Genomic DNA, 22,233 nt, shown 5'->3' with positions numbered 1-22,233 from the left:
AAATTAATTTCAGCCAAGAATGACAACAGATTTCTTTATATTTTGACATAAAAGATAGGTATAAAAAATTGGAAACAAATCGCGGCGTCTGACTCGCGTTTCCCGCGAGGTTTACTTCGCCGATAATGGTCTCAAGATGACGATTTCGAGCGGACGATCGTCCTTTTTCGCGCGCGCTTGATTTTTCCTGCCGAATCGCGCAGGATGTCCAAGAAGGGGCAAGGAGAGTCCGTTGGCGATGGCTTAGCCTCACGCCGTGCAACGCCGCGCTCGACGTAGAGTTTGGTGCCGCGGAAAAGCGGCGAATAGAACAACCCCACCTGGTTGCGCGCGGGCCGCGGGCGCGGCCTTTTCCCTCTCGGCTCTATAAAGCCACTAGGAGAGCGCCTCCACCGAACATTCGCGCTCGCCGCACCGTCACTCATTTGCTCTCATCATGTGGCTGCTTATCCTCGCAGGTGAGTGCGCTACCCGTCGTTTACTCATTGCCCGGTCAACAAGGACGACCTTTTCCCCGGGCGCTTCCGCAAAGACAGCCCCGCCGCGGCCAGCCGACAGAGCTCTCTCTCACTCTCTCTCCTTTGCATCGCTTTGTGAAAGTTACGCCGCGCGCCAAGTGTGCATAATACACGTGTCTGGCGACGACGTGTTTTTCGCGCGCGTGTGCAAATATCGATTCGCGTGTGACTGTTGTGCAAAGAGAGAGCGAAGAATTTCCGCCGCGCGAGAACACGCGCACATGCGATCACGTGATTTCAGTCTGTAGACGAAGAGAGCTGGAGAGCTGGGGGAGATTGTCGTGTGCGAGTGGGAGCTGGGGGAGATTGTCGTGTGCGAGTTTGTCCCAGGCGACGTCGAAGCTGACGGAATAGGCGAGCGAGAGAGAGAGAGAGAGAGAGAGAGAGAGAGAGAGAGTGCCCGAATAAATGTCATCTTGCAATTAGACCGCGGTCCTTTCGCGGTCCTTTCTGCCGGCATTTGATGTCGGTTTGGTCGTTAAACGCGTTCGAAATCCGGAGGGAATCACGCGCAGTGCGCGACTCGCAACTTTCCTCGAGTAGTTCGCTGGATCACTCGTGCACGCATGAGTTCTCCTCGCGCTCGTATCCAGACATTCGCCGAGCGCGCGCGGAAGCTTCGCTTTCGCATTCGAGTGTGCACCGTACACAGCGCGTAATACAGCGCGTGGCGCAGCACAGCGCAGCAATATGCCGCAGCCATATGGCAGCGTGTATTGTGATTCGACGCGGTGGACATTTTGCTTCGCGTCTCGTCGCGATCGATCTCGCCGAGTGAGAATAAAACGAAAAGAAAAAGACATCCCCCCGCGAGTCCGATGCACGAATATACGGAGATATTATCGTATAAGCGAGAGTGCGGAGAAATTGCCGGTATCTCGAGATGCCGTCGCGCGCGAACCGTTGGAGAACCGTTTCCGGCGCGGTTGCACGGAACGCTCGCCGGGAGATCTCCGAAGGAAATGATAGATTTGCACTTTGAAATCTGTCGCCGTGGTCGTTTCGTCGTAACAAGTCCCACGCGATATCTACGCGCGGTAAGTTCGCCGCGAAATTACAACGTTATACACGTATTATCGTGGACAGCGCGTATTATGACGCAAGAGAAAATTTTCGCGAAAGTGGGAGTAATGTCAGAGGCTTGAGGCTCGCTCGATCTCAAAGTTTCTACATGAGAGAGCCTCGTTCTCGCAATTAGCCGGCCATAATGACAGCCGTGATACGTTGACTCGCCGAGTCGTCGGCCGATTACCGGGCCGATTGAGAGTAGCGGCAAGCTAAATCGCGCTCGGACTTTACTTTCGTAGAGTCAACGCTTGTACGCCGCGCGCGCGCGCGCGCGCGCGCGAGCGCGCGTTACAGCGAAACCGCATTTACGCGCGTCGCGTGCGCGTTTTCTCCTCGACATCGCAAGATTTCTCGTTTTTGACTAAACTCTGCACTCTCGCAAAAATGCAACAATGCGGAATTTCGACGAGCGGTCGATGTCGCGCTCTCGGACATTTTCCGCTGTTCGCAGGACCGGCCGGCCGGCCGGCCGGCCGGCCTTCCTGTGCTCGCCGATAAATGGAGCTCGCGCGTTCCACCACGATTTGAAATTGAATAGAAAGTCGCATGTGCGACAGCAGCGAGAAGAAAAGACGCAGCGCGATGTGTCTCGCAGCAGCCTCTCTCGATCTCTACTCCTACTGCGTTTATCACTCGACTCCCGCTCTCTCACTCTCTTCGGGGGAGCGTTTCCTCATCGTCAACTGCCGCGTCGCTGCGAAATATCCTCTAATCACCGCGGCTGGTAATGGCGGCTTTATCGGATTTTCTCATCTGCCCGAGGAACCTGCGTAATGATAATCGCGCATGAGAGAGGCCGCAGGGTCTCTTTGCTTAATTTCCTGCCCGAGAGACGCCGAGAGACACAATGAGAGACATCTGCGTCCCATAATCTCCCGGCTGCCGACCTCTCCTCCCTCCCCCTCGCGACATACGCGACATACGCGCGAGAAAAGCAGCAAGTTGAGAAACGCGATTCTTCTTCCCTGCCTATCGGTGCGTATCGTCGAGAGATCTTCCGAGCGACGGCGACGCGACGAGTCGCGTCGGCACACCCCCTTGTTGTCGCCACCCCCATCATCGCGCGAACATTGCGCAGTCTTTCCGTCTGGTCGTCGGGACTCGTCGCGTTCGCATGCGACACTTCTATTCCGCTCCCGATTCGAGAAAGTGTGTCGCGCGTAATTTTTCTTCCGAGAGCGTACTACTGCTACTACTGCTACTACTCTAATTCCGTCGATCCCGCTTCTCCGCATTTCAATGTGCATTCAATCGCAGCGGGGCGCACCGCGCAGCGACCGCGCAGCCATGATCGCGTTTCCGAACGAACAATCACGGATCTATACTACGAAGCGAAACTTATCGTATTATACTCGCTGCTTTATCGTGATCGCGGCGTGATCGATAGCGGCGACCGCCATGACGTTATTCTCACGTTCGCGGCGCTGCGCGGCACGGTTGCTCGCTCACTTTGGGCGAGCAAGAACTCTCTCGCAAGGGCTCTCGTGTAATATAGATCGATAATAGATCGCAGCGCCGACGTTGCAAAAAATCTCTTACGACCTGGCTCGTGTCGCCGGCGATTGAGAAATCCACGTCGAACATAAGCCGAGCGAGTGCACAATATCGCCTTTCTAACCGATACGTGGCCAGAGACTGCAGTCGCCAGCAGCTGCAGCCGGTCGCCAGCCGAGAGCGCGCGCGCGCGCGCGCTCGAAAGCGGTAAAAGTACAAAAATTTACACGCCCTGCCCATCGTGTATTGCAAATACACGAGTCTCCGTCTGGGCGGTAGTCGTCCAGAGTCGAGCGATCTCTTAGCGCCGAGATCACAGTCTCGAGAGTTCATCTCCAGAGTTCCGCTCCGTCTTCTCCGAGGCGACCGAGGGTTGCCTCGGATGTTCTCCTTTGGGAAAATTATTTCTCTCTTTCTCTCTCTCTCTCTCTCTCTCTCTCTCTCTCTCTCTCTCTCTCTCTAGCCGAAATTATTTTCATGTCCTACCAAGGATACCCTTGGATTTTTATCCCTCCGATGATTCCATCCGACGACCTTTTTCTTTCCGCTCGTCAAAATTTTCGCCCGTCCTTCGGCTACCAATTTACAAATCTGGTGACGACGCTGACGCTGACAGGGCTGATGGCTGCTGCTGCTGCTGCCAGCCATCTACTCTACTGTGTGTGTGTGTGTGTGTGTGTGTGTGTCCGTTATGACAAATCGTAGAAACGCGTTGTCACGATGTCCTGCACGCACGCATGGGAATTTAAATCCGCGGAAAAATGCGGGTCGGAAAGGCCCCGGAGACCACGAGTTGCAGCACTTCCCGATGGAGATGTGAGCGATACGATGGCCCGCGGCCGAGGCGGAAGTCTAGCGCGCGCGGTCGGCTCTCTAGACTGCGCTAGAACGGAAAGTGAAAATTGCTGGTGGCGGTACGCTACAGTATGTTGGTTTAACGTAATGCTAGTTTGGCACACGTTAGTCTTTTATACACAAACCTCGCTCTCGCTCTTTACCTCCCTTTCTCTCTCTCTCTCTCTCTCTCTCTCTCTCTGTCACTCTCACACACACACACACACACACACGGTCTCGCTTATTTTGCCGGTATATACGAAAAGATCGCGCGCGGCCTTGGGGAATCTCGATCTCGATTAGATCGCACGGGAGAGATTATCCGGGAGTGAAAGGTCGACGGCGTGGTTTCTCATTGTCCCGATTGCAGCACTAATTTCACCTCTAATCCGATACTCCCGGACGGATTCCAGCTAATGACGACGTGATTTTGAAAGACCGGATCGCCGCCCGTTCGCTCGCTCGCTCGCGATGCGATCGGAGAGACTTTTGTCCCGAGCGCGCTTATTGCGAGGTATCGGTAGCTGAGAACTTTTAAACGCCGCGGCCGGAGCGAGCTCGCGCTGCGACCACCGACCCGCAATAATCCACTTCCAAAGCGTTGCAGTTTTCTCACGCGCTCGCGCGCTCGTGCTCGTGCCGAGAGAACCAGGCCGACGTGTGTTGCGCGAGCGCGTTTGTGAGGCGTCTTCGAAAGAGGAAGAGATGCCGGATAATTAATAACTCCTCGCGCGTGAGTCCGCGTTAATTAGGAAACATCTCCCTTCCCGTCGACGATCGGCGACGGTGCGCATTGATCGACGCGCCGTTGTTCGACGCGCGTTCGTATCGCGATCTCTCTCGTCTCTTGTTCTCCTCGATCCCCTCCCCCTCCGCCCCGCGAACCCGCTTCCTCCGATTCGCGATATACGCGCGGATTCGCCCGGCTCCAACTTTTTCATCCGGTTTTGCTGCGCGATATCAGACACTGAAATTACAAGCCGGCTAACTGTGAAATTAATCGTTGATCAGCAACAGCTGTAATCAACATTTCGCGCGGAGGCGCGAACTTTGCCGCGCATAAATTAGGTAATAAGATTTGTTAATCGCACGCGAGCGCGCGCACCCGTACGTGGAATAGCGAGGAGCGTTACTTAACCGCGCCTTCCACCTAAGGACGCGCACGTAGCGTAGTCGTTACTCAACGCGGGAAAAATTACATCCGCGGAATCTCATGTACTAACAAAGGAAGGAAAGCTGACCGGGGGGCGGGGGGGGGAGGAGCTCTGCCCGTGCGCGCTTTCCTCTCGTTCCCGGACGCGTTTGTGCTCTTCTCCTCGATAACGTGCTTTGAAATTTCAAATTACGGCCCCCGGTACGACGCAAAGCGATCCGTAAGGGGCGCGGGAGGGGGGAGGGGGGTAAGTTCAGCAGCCACACGGCAAGCAGAAGGGCGAAGTTGCAGTTGAATATTTGTGGATCGAGTGGGAAGAATAATCCACAGCCTTGATCACAGTCAATTTCCTTATCGCTCACGGCTCTCACACATCGTGCTTCGGTTTCTTCACGGCGGTAAGTTCATGGCTCGCGTCTGCTACTGCTTCGGTTTTTCTCTGTCTTCGGGCAATAACACACGCGCGCGCGCGCGCGCGCGCGGTTGCCGAAGAGGAAGCCGAGGTAATGACGGCGTGTGTTTTTCGCGGGATCACGATCGTTACGAGCTTAGAGTGGTTGCGCGGTTGAAAAGAAAAAGGTAAAAGGGAAACTTTCCTCAAGCTCGCTTTCAGGATCACCCAGGGTCAATCATCACCGACAGTCAAGAGCAAGAGTAATTTTACGCGCGATCGTTCGCCGCCCCCCGTGTTCGTTTTTCTACGCGCGCAAATATCGATCGTCGGAGATTCGTGCGAACGATCGTTCACACGATCGAAAATACAGCTCACCGATAAGAATCACCGTTTTCAACGAATCTTGATTAGCCGTATCGTTTCGAGTCGTCGCCGTCGAGCGACTTTGCTTGAGAAAACAATCCGGCAAACATTCGACGCTCAAGTAATATAATTAAGGGGATAGCTTTCTCCAAAGGAGCACCGGCTCTCTTACTCTCGCGGGGGATAATGGCGGTACTCGCTAATAACAGACGCGGCCGCTACAATGCTCGCTTTGTCGACTTCATCATTTCCGTCTGCGTAAACTTTCGACGAGCGACCGACCGCACCGAATCAGTCATCACGTCATCACGTCCCGCGATGCGATTCGTCGATCGCGAGGTAGACCGCGACGTAGACTACGGCTCGCTAAAGTTTGCAACAACCGATTCGTGCTTACAAAACATACACGGCTGCATCGTGCTGAACAGCCAACAGCAACATGCGGCTTCCCGGTTGGCTTGAGTTCAAACTTTGTGCAATTTGGCTCGCATTCGCGCGTCGTAAACGCGCCGAAGGGAGGGGATATGCCTTTCGTCGTTCCTACAAACTTCACATTAATCGATCGATCGATCGATCGATCGATCGATCAACGATACGCGAGTTAGCGAGTACCGGAAATCTGCCGTGATTTTCCGCCTCTCTTCCTGGCCGACGTCTTATCGTCGATTAGATTTCAGCCATTGTTCCAGCCGAACCTCAGCCCGATACTTGACCCCACACACTCAGCTCAGCTCAGGCTCGATTTTCGTCCTTTTCCGCAAACGCGCGTCTCGAAATGCGCTGAAAGTAAAATCCGTGGGAAGAGTTTCTCGCGAGCGCGCGCGCACGCGCGCGCGCGCGCACGTCGCTCGTAACTTTCTCTGCGTTACTTTCCCAGCTCCGCGCCGGGCGCTCGAGCAGTCAAGCAGAACGGTATAAAAGTCACCTCCGCGCACCTTCGATCATTCGACCAGCGAACAGACTGCGAACAGATAGACACTTGTGTGTGGCACTTTTGACGGCTTTTACGCAACAACGCAGAGTGTATGCGAGAAAAGTGTGTTTCCGAACAAGCGCGTCGCATTATGCAAGCGAGAAATCAGTCGTCTCGCCCGTCAATCAGTAATCGCGGCCCGATCGTCGAGCCGAATGACCTCCCTCGGACGATCGCCCTCGGAGTCCCGGCCGAGCCAGGTCCAGGTCGCTCGCGCACGCGTGGACCGCATTAAACGATGAGTCTGAAAAAATCCACAGGTTTTTTGGCAGTCTCCGCCGGGGAGGAGACCGTCGTCGCCAGCGTCGCCGGGAAGACGAAATCGTCCGACGACATCGTCCTGCTGGAGATCGATGTCAAAGATCCTGTCAAGAGGTCACCAGTGTCAGCCAGCGCCGTTTACGGAGCCTCGCCCAGCCAGTTCGTCGTTCGACACGGTGATGACTCGCAACAGGTAACGCCGCGTCCGATGTTTGCTGTCTTTCTGAATCATCAGAACGGATGATCGGTATCGTATCCTCTCGGCTGCGTCCTTGTTGAGATTGAACAAAAGTATAGACAGACTCTGCAGAATTATACGATCAAAGTGAGGTTATAATTCAGTCTACATCAATGCGGCAAATGCGGTAAAACGACGCGAGATGTAAATATCGAGACATGGCATTGAGAGACTGGAGAGATGGATTTCGCCCAAGCCGCTCCTTCCGGAGGTGGAGGCGGAGGCGGAGGCGGAGGCGGAGGAGGAAGAGAAGGAACGTCCAGGATCGAGCGCGTTTTATCGAGCATTTAGCGTCATTGTCGGCGGTCAAGCGTGACTATTGACCGCCTATCACCCAGCAAGCTGCTGACTAACTAGCCATGAACAAGAGCTTTTTTCTTTCTTTCGGCTTCACTGTCCCGCTCGCGAAACGAGCAGTACACGCTGCGACGGACTCCTTCAACATCCACGTTGCGTTCTGTCTGCGGTCGTGCCTCGACTCAATTACTTTCATTACTCTCGCGCTCGAGGATTTCCATTTCACCGGCGCACTTTGAAGATACGACGAGAGATTGTACATTCCACGCGCCGTGCGCGAGAGAGAGAAAGAATGCCTGCCTTTCTCTCTCTCTCTCTCTCTCTCTCTCTCTGCCACGGCCCTTTGATCTCTTCTCACAATCGGAACAAGTCGGGCTCGTTCGGATTTCAAGTAGCGTAACAATCATTACGTTTGAGCCCTCTCTCTCTCTCTCTCTCTCTCTCCCTCTCTCTCTCTGCGAATCTTTGAGTTTTCTTTCAGTCCAGTTCACGAATAATGCATACAAATAGCCGCGTACAAATGAACGTATTCGCGCGAGTCTCTCGGAGAGAGAATTATCGCCGCTCCGTCAGGCGCTACACGATCTCAGGTATACCTGAGGCCGAATGCCACCTACGCGCTCGCTCGCTTGCATAACTCGCCGCGGGAGTCTTGCACGCCTTCTAATCGCCCCGACCTGACAGAACCGGTACAACCGCACCCACCAACGAGCGCGCGCGTAAGCGGCCAGCTTTGTAAAATCTCGTCGGCGCGATTTTATTTCTACCCCGCGGCCTTGCCGCCGCCGCTGGTTACCGTTACGACGGCGGGGCGATGAATCACCGATGTCGCGGGCGGCTGGGAAACGACACCGTCGCTCCTTTATCGGTCAGCGCTGCTCATCCAGCGCGCGATCCAGCGCCGCGAATGCGATCCACGCAGCGTGCAATGCCGTGCATTCATTCATGGAGCAGTAACCTTGGGCGTCCGCTCAACGTAAGATCAAGTTCAGCGCGAAGGTCCGAGGAAATGGAAAAACGACGAAAGGCGTCATCTTTAAAGACTCTGCTCTTTATCGGCTCGCTTTATCGGCCACCAACCGATTGATTGAAATTTCAGTCAGTCGGCGGTCAGTAACCCTCGTAGTAGTAGCATCAAGATCGCGATGAGAGATCACACACCGGAATCGTAGTCATGTCACGCGAACGTCCGCTTTTTCACGTCACAAATGTCGTGTCACACATGTCGCGTCGTAAGAACATCAACGTCAGAGAGGGGAAATTAGGCCCGAATCGGCGACAAGCTCGTTTCGCTGAAATTCTTCTCTCCGAAATGAAGAAGACAATGCAACCGCTTGGTTTCCTCCGGCTTGCTCAGTCAATGGATTTGTGTTTCCGATGTTTTGTGCGAACAATCCAGCTCACTTCCTCCTACGGGAGAGAGCAACAACCTGAGACTAGAGTTCAGAATCTGGAGGTTCCCCTTCTGACCGGAAGAGAACCGGAATGCGCACAAAACAACGGAAACACAAATAGCCAGTATATGGACGCGAGTATATGGAGTATATATACCGAGCCGAGAGGAGCAAATCGAGCGTTTTTCTACACCGCGAATACAACTGGCGTTTGTAGATGCATATCATTCGCTCTTCCGCTCTACCGCGGCGGCAGAGCGCAGTAAGATATCTTATCTTTGATCTTATCTTCGGCCTTTGATGAATCGGGGGGCCGTAATGTTTCGCCAGCCCGCTCTCGGAGCCTCGGAGCCTGACCGGCTCTAACTCAGAGTCGACCTCACCTCGACTGATGCGAACGAATGCGAGTTTCAGTTGTCACCCGAGTACTTGGCCGTGCTGCAGCAGTTCACCGGGACCGAGCCGCAGGCGTACGCAACAAACGCAGCGAACAATGCAGCGCAGCGCAGGCCGTTGCCGGCTTACGCGAAGCAGCAGCAGGCGTTGCAGCAGGCGTATTACAATTACCGCAAGCCGGCCGTGGTGCCTGCGGCACCGCGACCTCAGCCTCATCCTCAGCCGCAAGCTCAGTCGCACGTAGGCGCGTCCACCTATCAGCTGGAGTCCTACACGCAACCGAAGCTGGGCACCTTCGAGCAGGAGCTGCTGCAGCTGGTGTCCGCGAATCAGGCCCAGGAATTCAACCTGATCCCGACGCAGGCGAAGGACGATTACACGCAGCCGCGGTACGTGAAGCCAACGGCGGCACCGCTGCCGGCGGGTCATCCCGAGCAGTATCACATCGAGACCAGCCCGCCACCTCGTTATCAGCCGCAGCAACGAGTACAAGCGGCCTATCAGCAACCAGCGGTCCAGTACCAGTACCAGCAGCAGCATGTACAAGCGGCGGATTACTCGGGTGCGAAGGGTGCTCGACCCTTCAGGCCGTCGCCGCAGTACGACTACAACGCCGAAGCCGAGGCGAATGCCAGAGCACAGGCGCAGGCTGAGGCGCAGGCCTTGGCCTTCCAAAAGGTCGCTCAGGACTCTTACCAGAAGCATCGCGAAGCCGCTATCGAGCAGATCAGGATCGATCAGGAGAGGTACAGGCAGCAGAGCGCCCTGGAGCAGATCCAGCAAGGGTCTCAGGTGAGCGACGCCGGACGAGCCCATCTGGACGGTCACCTGGAGCCGAGTGACCCCGAGGCCGCTTACAGAGCCAAGCTGAAGGCCCAAGAGGCTGCCGAAGTCGCCGAAGCGAGGAGGCTGCAGACAGCCGCCGAGTACAAGGCCCACCAAGACGCCGTTCGCCAAGTCGAGGCTCAGCAGCACGCCCATGTGAGGGCCCAGGAGAAGGCCCACGTCGACGCCTTGAACTTCGAGAGGAACCAGCTGCGCGCTCAGGCCCAGGCCCAGGCTCTGGCGCAGGCCCAGGCTGAGGCGCTGTACAAGGCCTACCAGCAGTCGCGCGCCAAGGCCAACAGCGAGATCTTGGCGGCCGCGAGGGCTCAGGAAACGGCGAAGAAGTTGAATCCCGAGGGCACGCCGGTCATTCAGTACCTTCTGCCCAGCAGCCCCAAGCTGCCGTCGCCCAATAGTTACTTCACCAACGACGACAGCAAGTATCAGACCTCTGGCTCCACCTATGTGGCTAGGTCGCTGCCGAAGCCGGACTCCAGCGAGTCCGCGAGCCGGGACGACTCAGCTCAGCCGCCGAGTCAGCCGGCCCCGATCAATCAGCCCCGCCAGCTGCACAAGCTGAAGGTCCCGCCGACCCAGTCGTCACCCGTCTACATCTCTCAGTCGGGCCTCGTGAAGAAGGCTCCCTCCGTCAAGTCCCTCGCTGTCGAGGAGACAATCGACTCGCTCCACGGGCCCCAGGTCGTACGTATCCCCTCGTCCAAGGGACCTCAGCAGCCGCTGAGCCAGGAGGAGCTGTCCGTTTTGATCAACGCCGGTTACAGCGTCACCCCGATTCCTCAGACGGTCAAGCCGACCCAGCGCAACTACCTACCGGAGAGCAACACCTCCGCGGCCTACTACCTGAAGAAGCAGCGGCCAGTCAGCCCAGTCAGGCCCGTCGAGTACGTCGCTTACGAGGAGGTCGTGCAGCACTCGCCGAGACCCGTCAGGAAGAACACGCCGTCCATCCTCAAGCACGACGACGACACGTCCGAGAAGGTCACCTACTTGGTGCCCTTGGAGCCCAGCTTCGGCACGAGACAACCGCCATTCAGGCAGCACGAGTAGTCGCGCAGACTTTCTCTGTCGTTGTCAGCAGGTGATGGCAAAGTTGAAAACTCGAACTCCGGCTCGATCTTCTTCTTCTTCTTCGAAATTCTCCTTCCCTTTCGTCACATCGCGCGCTGCCTCCTCTTTTCGTCTCGTTTCGTCTTGTGTGTCTTGTGTGTGACACCCGTCACACTCTCTCTTGCCCCCGGTAGACTTCCCCGCTTCTGCCGCTTAACATTACACACACACACCACACACCACGTCTCGAGCCTTTTCCTTGTCTCGTGTGAAATTTCAGTTTCGGTATCCGGTCACCTCCCCCCGACCCCGTTGGCCGTACTCTTTCCCCGCTACGGTTGCGTCAGTCCGACGCGACGAGGAACGCGTTCGAGTTACTCCCTATGCCCCGAATTCAACCCCGCCCGTTGACGACGTCCTAGACGACCAGACGATACCACGTAGTTTCATAGATCATATCGCGTGTCTCGCGAAAAAAAATGACAAATTGACGACTATTGCGTTATAATTATGCACGATTCGCATTCACGAGCTATATAAGAGGTCCGGACGAAAGGTCGTTGCGTCAAGAGGTCTCGCGGAAGCGTAGCTCGTAATCTCTCGTAAAAAACGTAAACGCTGAGACGCACGGCCTCGCGCGCGCGCGCGCTATTATCCGGTAAGATGGTAAGTGCTGGACGGTGCTGAGTCGAACGATTATTAATTTATATTTCTTTGTAAATATTAGAATTTAACTAATAAACAGGTTGACAAATTTTACTTCGCGCTGCGTCCACTCGTCCATTCGCTCCCCCCCACCCTCCCCCTGTCCTCGCTCTCTCTCTCTCTCTCGCGCGCGCGCATCTCCCGGCGAGAGTTTTGTGTGACGCTTTGCGAGCGCGATGGAGAGCAAACTGGCCGCGCCGCGCCAGTTGTGGAAAGTAACGCCCTTCACCTTATTACGTATAATGATTGCGTGTGATGACTATGATTGCGATACACGATAAACGCTCCGCAAATGGGAGCAGTCGATTACATGATTACGGAGCGCGAAAGGTGCTTTTCAATAAACGCTCAATTTATCTTCGGACATTGCGCGCGCTGCAGTGTATCATTAAGAGAACCTGCGAGACATGCGCGCTTCCCCAAACAATCGGGGAATCGTTTCTTTTCTTTTCTTTCTTTTTTTCTTTTTCTCTTTCACGCGCGGATTTTTATCTTTCTCGCGTAAAGTCGCCCTCGTCGCTCGAGTGATTCACTGACGGTGCTGCTGCTTTTACTCGCTAGGCTTCTTCTAGCAAGTTTCTTATAATTCGTTGGCAAAAGATTTCCTCCAGACGCTCGATTTTTACTCGCTCGCTAGTCAAAATTTCGAACTGGTCGAAATTCGAGCAGCGAACTCGCCGCGGCGAATTCTTAGAAGCTTGCTCAAAGCGAAGAAAAGCGGCGCCGTGTGTCAATCACCTCTTGTATAGACTTTAGAGGAGAGCGTGAAAGTCGATCCCTCTTCGCGCAACGGCGGATTGCGGAAATTATATCCATTGCTTGTTGCACAACCGGCTTTATATCGGTCGAGGAATTTATAGATTTCGAAGCACGCTGAGTTTATGCGTCGAGAGTATCGCTTCGCACACGCGCCGAGAATACACTGGTGTCGCCCGAAGTAAAATGGTGTAAACGCGCGATATCTCTCCTTGAATCGGTGCAATCGCTGTCGCGGGCGAATATTTATAAGGTTAAAGCGACATTACGTTACGTTACGTCACGAAGGACGACGGGTTGTTCCTGGGCGCCGCGATCCTCGAGTACGCTGAAAGAGCATACTTCTTTTATCTGCTTTCGAAATTCGCTGATAAAACGCGTGAAATTCGGCAAGTAGGCCAGAAGGAGAGGCCGAGGAAGGATCGCGATCCTTTTTATCTGCGGCGTTCAAATTAATCGCGCGACCGCGCAGTCACGCCTTCGCGCTATCGCGCGATTTCAATCTCCTTTGGAATCCTCCGGAATCTTCGTTCGAATCGATCAAGGCGCCATTCTCTCGATGCTGATTGCAAAGAAAAAAAAAAGAAAAAAAACCACTCATGTCTAATCACAATCCCTCTACTTGGATTTAAGCGGCTTGATTTCGTGACTGTCTCTTCGCTGTCTGCTTTGAATACGCCATCCATTTCCACCGATCCACTTTCACCGATCGAAAGAGGCGAGACAGCGAGACATTCGTTGTGTCAATCGGCCCCCATCGAAAACGGAAGGTCAAGGACGCAGGGTATGCTATTTATTAAACATGAATCGCTTCACGCTTGCCCCAACATCGAATCTCTCTGTTCTTTCTTTCTTTCTTTCTCTTTTTTTTTTTTTTGTTTGCGCTCCCATCGATCGATATCCCGAGGTTTTTTACGATACTCGTCGGACCGGTTTTGCGCCAAAACTGCTACACTTACTTGTGCAATACGCAAGAAGAATGAGAACGTGAGGAGAAGGGGAGAACATGACGACGACGACGGGTCGATCCTTGGAGCCTTGGATTACGTCTTGAAGACTCCGACGAGTGTTTCCCGACGTGCGAATTTGCATTTACCGGCGATATCGGAAGCGCTGAATTTTAAGCAGACCCACGTCGAGTACGCGACACGAATAGCAACTCGAACGCACTCGAGAAATTATCGATCGAACTAAATTCGACGTTTTCACTTTCGAATTTACCGCTTGAATCCGCGCACACACCCGCGCGTGCGGGTGTCCTTGCCGGTCGCAAGGCCGATTTTCTCCCGCTCGCCGTTCTTATTCCAGCTCTTCCAGTTCTTTGTGTTAATCATCGGTTATTCAGGCAAACAACGAAGAACGAAGAAGCTGCTAGCACGAGGTCGTGCATCAATCTATTGGTTTCACTGTGAACAGAGCTCTTACATCCCGATACAAAATATCGTCCCACAGTCGTATTAAAACCCAGTCCGGTTTCCGGTGATTTCAAACAAGGCCCGGTGATGATAACTTTATCGGATCCGGCACGTAACAAGGAGCGAAGCGCGCTGCTGCACAATGCCCTGATAAAAATGCCCTGATGAAATCATCCATCATCAGCATCCAAATCAGGCATCCAAATAACTGACCGGTCATCGGGGTATAAATCGAAAAATATCGAAATGCCTTCTTACGGCTCGCCTGGTCCATTCTCCCTTATCATCGGGCATAAAAAATTGCCGTATTTGATTTCCCCGCTCGGAATGTTGCAATTTGAAGAGAAGAGAAACGAAGGCTCCCAAGAGCCCCAAGACCGCAGGAAGTTTCTCGCAACTTAACAGACACGATTGATTGGAGCATAAATTTGCTAATTGGCAGCGGCTAATGGGTGTTTTCATTAATATTCATTAATATAACAAAGCGAAATGTGACGCAGCCTGACGTGAAAGGCTGCTTCTCGACGCGTACGTACGCGAATCCGGAAAAAAAACGAATTCGACTGTATTTCACGCGACGATTATTCGCGCGACTCGCGCGATCGGCGGAGGGGGGGGGTCTTTATTATCTAATTGAATCTTTTAAGATTGAAGAACGATCATCGACGACGCACATGAATACGTTCGAGCGACATTGGATCACGGAACTCGCGCGACAACATTCGAAACGATCGACATGTGCGACGTGACACGTCGTCGCGATCACTAATAGCCAAGTGCGAGTCATCGCCTCGGACGCACGGCCGAAGTTACGAATATTCATCAGCCACTTATTGCAAAGAGTCGAAATTGCGAAAGAGTCGGCCGCCCGAGCTGCGCCGCCCTGCCTGTCCAGCACGGGTTCGATGAACATCGGCCGCGCGAAATCGCGCGGGCGCCTCGCGAGACATCGCGCGCAAACAGGAGCGGACCGACCCAATTCTGACCGGACCTGACAGACCCGAGCGGACCCCCTTGCTTCTTTGGGAGGGGCACCGACTTGGTTGGAAGAGGCGGTTCCGTGCCCCCCGTGTGTCCATATAAGCAAGTCCGACCGGCACGACTAGGACACAGTCCGGACACAACCACCCTTCGTTGCATCGTTGCTACTATTCGCGCCTCGTACTCTCTGCAAGGTGAGATGATTCTCCCCCCCCCCCCCCCACCACAGAAGCTACCTTTGCACCGTCGAAACAGGTAGTCTTTAACAAGGCAAGGTCTTGTTAAAGAAACGGCAGACTTCCTCCGAAGTGCTCCGAAGTGACGGGAGCTCGACGATTGAGATAGTTGACGATTGAGATATCAGGAGAGGCGCGAGAGATCGTATCGCAACATAATTTTATTCGCAGGATGCGCTTGTTGGTCACGGTGATGGTAGCGCTGCTTCAGGTCGGCCTGGGCAGCCACGTGGCTGTCAGGATGCCGTACTTGAACCCGGCCGGTGTGACCTACGTGAATGACTTCCATACGCAGGACACGGCCCTCGCGTACGCCTCGGACACGCCGTTGCACACGGTCGTCGAGCAGCCTCTTCAGTACGCAGCGCCGCTGATACCAGCTAAGGTCGAGACGCACCACGTCGGCTACGCGGCCGCTCAGGTGCCCGCGGTGGCCGCTGTGCCATTCGTCAAGCATGTGCCGACGGTGTCCCAGGTGCCGGTCACCACGCTGCAAGCCCATCCCGCTGTGCTGCACAAGCAGCTCGACGTGGTGAAGCCTGCGGTCACCAGCCGCAAGATTGAGGTGAGTGGAGACGAGACGAGACTCGAAAGTGCCGGTCGCTTGAAAAACTGTCGCATCGCGTGCTGGGGGGGGGAGGCGTCTCTCAACAACGCGGTAATCACTCGCGGTGATGCAACTCGCATTCATTGTGCGCAGTGCGTGTGCTAATTCATTTTAAATCCACCTCGCAAAGCGGACGGCACGTGTGTGTGTGTGTGTGTGTGTGTGTGTGTGTGTGTGTGTGTGAAAGGAAAGAAAAATGCAAAAAGAGAAAATCCGAAAGTAAAGTTGAGCTTTGAGTGCTATTTCGCTGGGATTTGTTCAATTTGAATTTCAGTCAAATTTCGATCGATAGAGTTTACAACTAAAGTAAATGTCGTGCACGACTTTTGCCAAAATTTTGCGTGATTTTTAACTAATCGCGTTTGCACAATAATCACTTTAAATTGACGTTAACGGCTCGCGAGTAGCACTATGAATGAACGAATGAACGAAAGGATGAAATTTATTGACCAGTTAACCGGTTAAAATGCTGTTAGGTGCGTCGGCCAGCGATCCAGAAACAATTTTACGACATCGAAGAGCGGGTGATTGTTCGCCCGGCCGGATCAGCCGTAGTCGAGCTGGACGAGCCGACATCCAAGGTGCAGAAAGGATCAGCCGTGCTCCAATCTGTGGATTATCCTCAAACTCACGGCGTTTACCCTCACGCCGACGTTATCGCTGATAACGCACCTGCTCATATTCCGTTCGCTCCTGTCTTCTCTCACGTGTCGCCGGTGTCCGCGCTTCCCTCCCCAGTGATAGCACCGAGCGACTCCGGTGCCAACAACCTGCAGGAGAACGAGTCCGTCGTGATTGACAATCCAGACTTTCGTAACGCCATTAATCGAGCGCGTCTTTCTCAGGTACTTGACCTTCGGCAGCTTCGGTTTACCGTTGTGTGCTTTTCCATTTCTGTATCTTCATTTATAGGATTACAAGTATCCCTCGTCATATACTTCATGAAAGCACGGTGAAATAAAGTAAATATAATTATATATATATATATATATATATATATAGCGCGTATACAGTTAATAAAATATCATCTCGTCGTTTCTCATCGAGAAGAAAGGAGAAAGAGGTGAAGGAGATAAGTCATCTTGATCTCTTTTCAACTTTTCCAAAATTTATTCGCGATAACTCGAACGTGATCAGGAAACGAATTTCAGATCCGCCACTTGAAATTCGATATTGCGAGAACTCGATACGACTTGTAGAAAAAATTGAGGGCACGCTCCGAGAGAACGGAGATAAAGTTTCGTACATGTCATGTTGCAGTTCCGAACTTCCGAGCCGCGTGCAGCCGCCGAATCGAATGGCACGCCCTTGGACAGGTCTGCTCCACGTTTTATCGCTCACGACCCTTCACCGTCTGTGGTACCCAGCCAGAGGCAGAGGATCAGTGCCGAGGACAGTAAAATTAACCAGGACAGACTCATCGATCTCTTAACTGCCCGTGGCGGCATCACGGAGGTACTGCGAAAGGAAATTCTCGTTATTGAATGGAAATCATCGTACGAAATCAAAACCCCGCTTTATGAGAGGCAATTTGCTCTCCGACAATATCAAATTCACGATCTGGACCTTATCAGGACTTTTCTCCTCCATTTTGTCAATACTTTGCCCTTTTCCGTTCTGAATCCTCTGATTTCTTTAAATATCCCGTACATGTGCAAGCCATTTCGCACGGTACGATCGATCGACGATCGCTCTCTTTCGACTTTCTTCTCCACTTTTCGTGGAGTTGAAATAGCTGACGCTTGTTCCAGTCAAAAGAGAAAATATAACTTTTCAGGTGGGTCTCGGTCGCGACGGGGCAGCCGCGCGGGCGATCGGAGACGCCGGATACGTGCGAGCGCGCGTCCTATCCGCGACACCGGCTCCGGACTACGCGGAACCGTCCGGAGAACGCGTCTCCACCCGTCGCGTAGTCGTCAGCAGGCCGATCGAGACTTACCAAGAATACGACATCGTGGAGCCCGCCACAAAAATCGAGAGGGTCTCCGTGCAGCAACCTGCATTCATCAAGACGGCTCGCGTAGATCACGTGCAAGTGCACGGCTCCGTACCGGTCGTCGGCAAGGCCCTCGCTCCCGCAGTAGCGCACGCTGCGGTCCCGATTTATCAGAAAACAATATCCCCGACGTACTAACGCGAGGGCTGGCATGTTGCAAACTTTTTGTCCAAAACTTCTCAAAACATGTCTCTTTTCGGATGTTTAATACGCAAATTTTGGGCGCAAAATTATTAATGATGCAAATTTTGGATCCTCTTACATCTTTAAATAGATTTTTTTAAAAGATAAATTCTTTCACGAAATTTTTCCTTTCACATTCTCGCGCGCTGCAATATTACACACAAATATACACATTTTTGTACATTTATTAAAAAAATGATCATTACATGTACATATACATGTATATGTATATATATATATATATATATATGTGTGTGTGTGTGTCATATATATTTACTTCATAACAATTCACATTTTGTTTATGTATTATATATTTCATAGAGTTTATTTAAATGAAATAACTTGAAAATATTTTTTCAACGCTGTTCGGAACGTATAGTCGCTGCTCCAATAAAATAAAATGTTAAGTCGTTTTTTATGAATTCCCAGAAATAAGTTTTTCTTATTGAACCATTGACCAACCTACACACATTCTAAAGTATATCAAAAATCAAATGTTCAAAATATATATACTATACTAAAAATCAAATGCATATATGTTTAAAACATATTTAGAACATGTTCTTTTTCACGCTCGTTTTAAATATGTTCAAAACATCACAAAATAATTTTAAACAAAAAAAGAAAGATATGGTGGTTCGTTTCCTTATTTTAAACATATTTTTTATCAACCTTGACTCTTGGTCGAGAACGTCGGCTGGCCGTAGTTTGCGTATTCCCTTTCAAGATATAATCTTTGTGACAAACACTTTCTTGAAGCGTCCAGACGATATTTGCAGCTTTGGAGATACTGATTTTTTTCAACATACGATAAAAATCGCGTCTTAAGTATCTAGCAAGTTTTTCTCTTATTCCCGTGTTTTCAAATGCATCTCGGGTAAATTGAAAAGTAGCAGTAACTAATAAACAGGCCAAGTGAATATTTTTGTTGCGACTGTAATAAAAACAATACGATGCGATATATATAATTAAGCAATATGTATATCTTTTTCTTTTTATCGCGAACGATATATTATACATATATATATAATAGTATAACGATAAGTCGTGATATTTTGTTTGTTGTTGAGTAGAACTCAGGGTTGCTAATAATTTGAACGCAAAACTGCAATAACTCTAACTATTTACAACTTTATCCCTTCATGTCGGAACTGCGATGCCATGCCATGCCATGCCATGCCATGCCATGCCATGCGATGCGATACGATACGATACAATAGCAACCAACTCGCTCGGCGGGCTGCGCTCCCATTACCAATTATCGTGAAATAAATTTTACTATACTACTTAAGGAATAATTTCTAACATTCTGCCCTCCTTGAAAGACCTTTTTTCAACATAAAGAAGAAAAGAAATAAAAATAGCGAACAAACTTATATAACCGATTAAATTTCAAACAAAAGAAGCAAATGTTAACAAATAATATGACGAAATGTTAATACTAATATACTTCAATAATTCAGTAGGTTTTTGATATGATAAAGTTATCATCTATAAATAGAGGACATACTATCCGAGCAGATCTTTTAAATAGTCCTTGAGTGGTTTTAATTTAATTGTCACTACGAGAGTTATGCTGTCCTGGATTCATTTTCACTATTCGTCCCAACGCCCACTGGAAAATGGTGATAAGTGGTTTTTCCTTAGCAGCACCAAAACTCCTTGCAGATTTGCCTTTCCAATTGTCCGCTCGGTACGCCTGAAGCTGAAGCTTGAGCAAATATTCTTGATGTCAACGATGCCAGAAGTCCTGTTTACTCCTCTGAATATGCTGCCAGTGATTCAAGCAATTGTCTGGAGTTTCAAGATAATATCTTTCAGCGAGTTGTAAAAGTTATCTCTTACCAGGAAATGCGCAGGTGTCAATACTGCTAAATCCTGTCGCTTGAGTTAGGTGTTTGAGGCCTGGAGTTCGATATGGCTTCAATTTCAACCAACATATAACAATTTTCAAAGAGTAAGCCCATTGGTTACTGCATAAAAGCACCGCTTTACACATTTTATGGCCACCTCCCAAATTCCACCAAAGATAAGAGTAACAGTAGTAATTTAAGCAGTCTTGATTATGCATATATGTAGTACAACCCTATCCTACAATCCTGTCCCCTGTTCATGAGATTTCCCCAGAGGTTAGGGCCATTTACTGTCAAAACCACTGGTTACCACAGATGCCTTATGCGATGGAAAGGTACTTCCTACGGATGATGACATGGTGCTTATTGAAGAAACCCCGAATAATGAAGGAGACGCCTTTATAGATTGTGTCTCCTGGTTTGTTTTTATTTCCTGCAGCGCAGCAACGTTCGACTCCGCTACGCTTTGTTTTGTGCTCTGCTCCTGAACCATTTGGATTATTGTGTCCAACTTAATGTTGATATCCTTACGCATCTCCTCCATAGAGATTGTAATTGTATCCAATGCCTGTATTGTTTGATCATATTTATCCTGATTCCTCTCCAGCACTTCCAACATACGATACCTTTCATTAAGAAAATTTAAAAATTCTTCTGTAGTAGACATATCGAGTGCCCGTTGATTTACTTCCTCTTCCCATTCATGCTGCAAATGACAGTCCAATTTACTCTTAGCCAGAGAAATTATAATAGCATTCCATTGATTCACGGGTAATCCTAAATCTTCCAATGCTTTAAGATGAGTGCGAATATGTATTATAAACTGTTTTAATGAAACTGGCTTCTCTTTAACAATCTGCGGAAAATTCAAAAGTTGTGCCAGATGACTATTTATGATAAGCCTTTCGTTATCATAATGATTCGCGAGTAAATCCCATGCTACTGTATAATTCTCCACAGATGTAGTCGAGCTATTTATCACCTGTAAGGCTTCATCCTTTAATACATCCCGCAAATATTGAAGTTTTTGTATTTCAGTTAACTTAGGATTCTTGTGTATAATGGATGTGAATGAATCTTTGAATGGCATCCACTGTTCACGCGTACCATTAAATGTTGGTAATGTTAACGTCGGCAATTTAATATCAAGCATACCTGGGACTTGATTTGTTCTAGCGTCCACGTGTTTATTTTGTAAGTGCGGTACACTCACTGCCACTCGCGCAAAGTTTGGGGTCAAAATTGCTCGTACCTTATCCAATGCCTCATAATATGATTTCTCAAAAGTTATCCTTTCACTTTCTTCAGCCTTTATCACTTCCTCTAACTGCGACTCGTCCGCCGCCTTTAGCATTTCTATCTGCGTCTGATTATTGTTAAATGCTGTCCATATTTCATCTATCTTTTCAGCACGCGTTTTTGCTTGTGCCTGCGTAATATTCTGTTCTGTTGATAGAAAGTTATTAATCCTTCTCAACTGACCTTTTAATTTTGCACGGGTTACCAATAGGTTTCGAAGAGTCGACATATTGAGGTTATGTTGTCTCAGCATGCTTTCAAGCGTTTAAGCAAGTCGATTCTTTTGTACACTTCTCGAGCTCCACGTTTGAGCGCCAATGTTTTAAGTAGAATTCAGGATTACTAATAATTTGAACACAAAACTGCGATAACTGTAACTGCGTACAACGTTTACTCCTTTATGTCGGAACTGTGAACGACGTGTCATGCAATGCGATACGATACGATAATTACGTTCAAAAAACAAAGCGCTCACTGAGCGCTTAGTAACTATTGGTCCTTACTGTTGGATCCTTACATTCATACCAATAACGTTGACGAATTACTCAACCGTTGTGTTTTCTGAACGCAGCCAATACCAACCAACTCGCGAGATAAATTTTACTATACTACTCAAGGAATAATCCCTAACGCGTGAGATGGACGATTTAACATTTTTCATTGTATCATTTGAGAAATGATACAAGAGTCTTGTGTGATAGACAATAAATGGTTTTAAGTGCGAGCATCAAAATGCCGAGGAAAACTCATTTTTCTATCATGATCCGATCGTTTTCTCGTAGCACACGTTAGGGGGGGGGGGCATCGTCAAGAGGATCGATGAACATGAAACGCAGATTTGACAAATCGTCCGAGAAAGCGCGAAGATGTGAAACCACGGCAATCTGTGGTTTCAAGCGATTTGAATATTTATTAAGATTTTATCG

General features: G+C 50.5%; 3 protein-coding genes across 3 annotated transcripts; 2 read left to right on the top strand and 1 right to left on the bottom strand.

The window, feature by feature from the left end:
• Window positions 1–260: 260 nt before the first annotated feature.
• Window positions 261–11,515, top strand: LOC105187877 (mediator of RNA polymerase II transcription subunit 15). The gene is made up of 3 exons (XM_011148986.2): window positions 261–458; window positions 7,058–7,251; window positions 9,402–11,515. The coding sequence occupies exons 1-3, from the start codon at window positions 437–439 to the stop codon at window positions 11,274–11,276; spliced, it is 2,091 nt and encodes a 696-aa protein (XP_011147288.1). The 5' UTR covers window positions 261–436; the 3' UTR covers window positions 11,277–11,515.
• Window positions 11,516–11,520: 5 nt separating this feature from the next.
• LOC105187878 (uncharacterized) lies at window positions 11,521–18,315 on the top strand. Its single transcript, XM_025303917.1, has 6 exons — window positions 11,521–13,521; window positions 14,800–15,327; window positions 15,541–15,934; window positions 16,453–16,821; window positions 17,237–17,431; window positions 17,754–18,315. Exons 3-6 carry the CDS (start codon window positions 15,542–15,544, stop codon window positions 18,108–18,110), a joined length of 1,314 nt encoding a protein of 437 aa, XP_025159702.1. The 5' UTR covers window positions 11,521–13,521; window positions 14,800–15,327; window position 15,541; the 3' UTR covers window positions 18,111–18,315.
• A 97-nt stretch (window positions 18,316–18,412) lies between these two features.
• Window positions 18,413–21,801, bottom strand: LOC112589677 (uncharacterized). The gene is made up of 2 exons (XM_025303913.1): window positions 20,001–21,801; window positions 18,413–19,926 (listed from the first exon to the last, which is right to left on the bottom strand). The coding sequence occupies exon 1, from the start codon at window positions 21,558–21,560 to the stop codon at window positions 20,286–20,288; it is 1,275 nt and encodes a 424-aa protein (XP_025159698.1). The 5' UTR covers window positions 21,561–21,801; the 3' UTR covers window positions 18,413–19,926; window positions 20,001–20,285.
• Between the last annotated feature and the right edge of the window lie 432 nt (window positions 21,802–22,233).

This window comes from Harpegnathos saltator, unplaced genomic scaffold, assembly GCF_003227715.2.
Source record: "Harpegnathos saltator strain DR-91 unplaced genomic scaffold, Hsal_v8.6 scaffold58, whole genome shotgun sequence".
In the NCBI taxonomy this organism is placed as follows: Eukaryota; Metazoa; Arthropoda; class Insecta; order Hymenoptera; family Formicidae; genus Harpegnathos; species Harpegnathos saltator.
This window is presented reverse-complemented; position numbering and strand designations above follow the sequence as displayed.

Excerpts from the sequence above, each read along its gene's own strand:
- LOC105187877 (XM_011148986.2), top strand. The coding sequence starts at position 437 with ATGTGGCTGCTTATCCTCGCAG. Across the intron at positions 459-7,057 it reads GTGGCTGCTTATCCTCGCAG|GTTTTTTGGCAGTCTCCGCC; the intron begins GTGAGTGCGCTA and ends AAAAATCCACAG. Across the intron at positions 7,252-9,401 it reads ACGGTGATGACTCGCAACAG|TTGTCACCCGAGTACTTGGC; the intron begins GTAACGCCGCGT and ends TGCGAGTTTCAG.
- LOC105187878 (XM_025303917.1), top strand. The coding sequence starts at position 15,542 with ATGCGCTTGTTGGTCACGGTGATGGTAGCGCTGCTTCAGGTCGGCCTG. Across the intron at positions 15,935-16,452 it reads TCACCAGCCGCAAGATTGAG|GTGCGTCGGCCAGCGATCCA; the intron begins GTGAGTGGAGAC and ends AAATGCTGTTAG. Across the intron at positions 16,822-17,236 it reads ATCGAGCGCGTCTTTCTCAG|TTCCGAACTTCCGAGCCGCG; the intron begins GTACTTGACCTT and ends GTCATGTTGCAG.
- LOC112589677 (XM_025303913.1), bottom strand. The coding sequence starts at position 21,560 with ATGCTGAGACAACATAACCTCAATATGTCGACTCTTCGAAACCTATTG.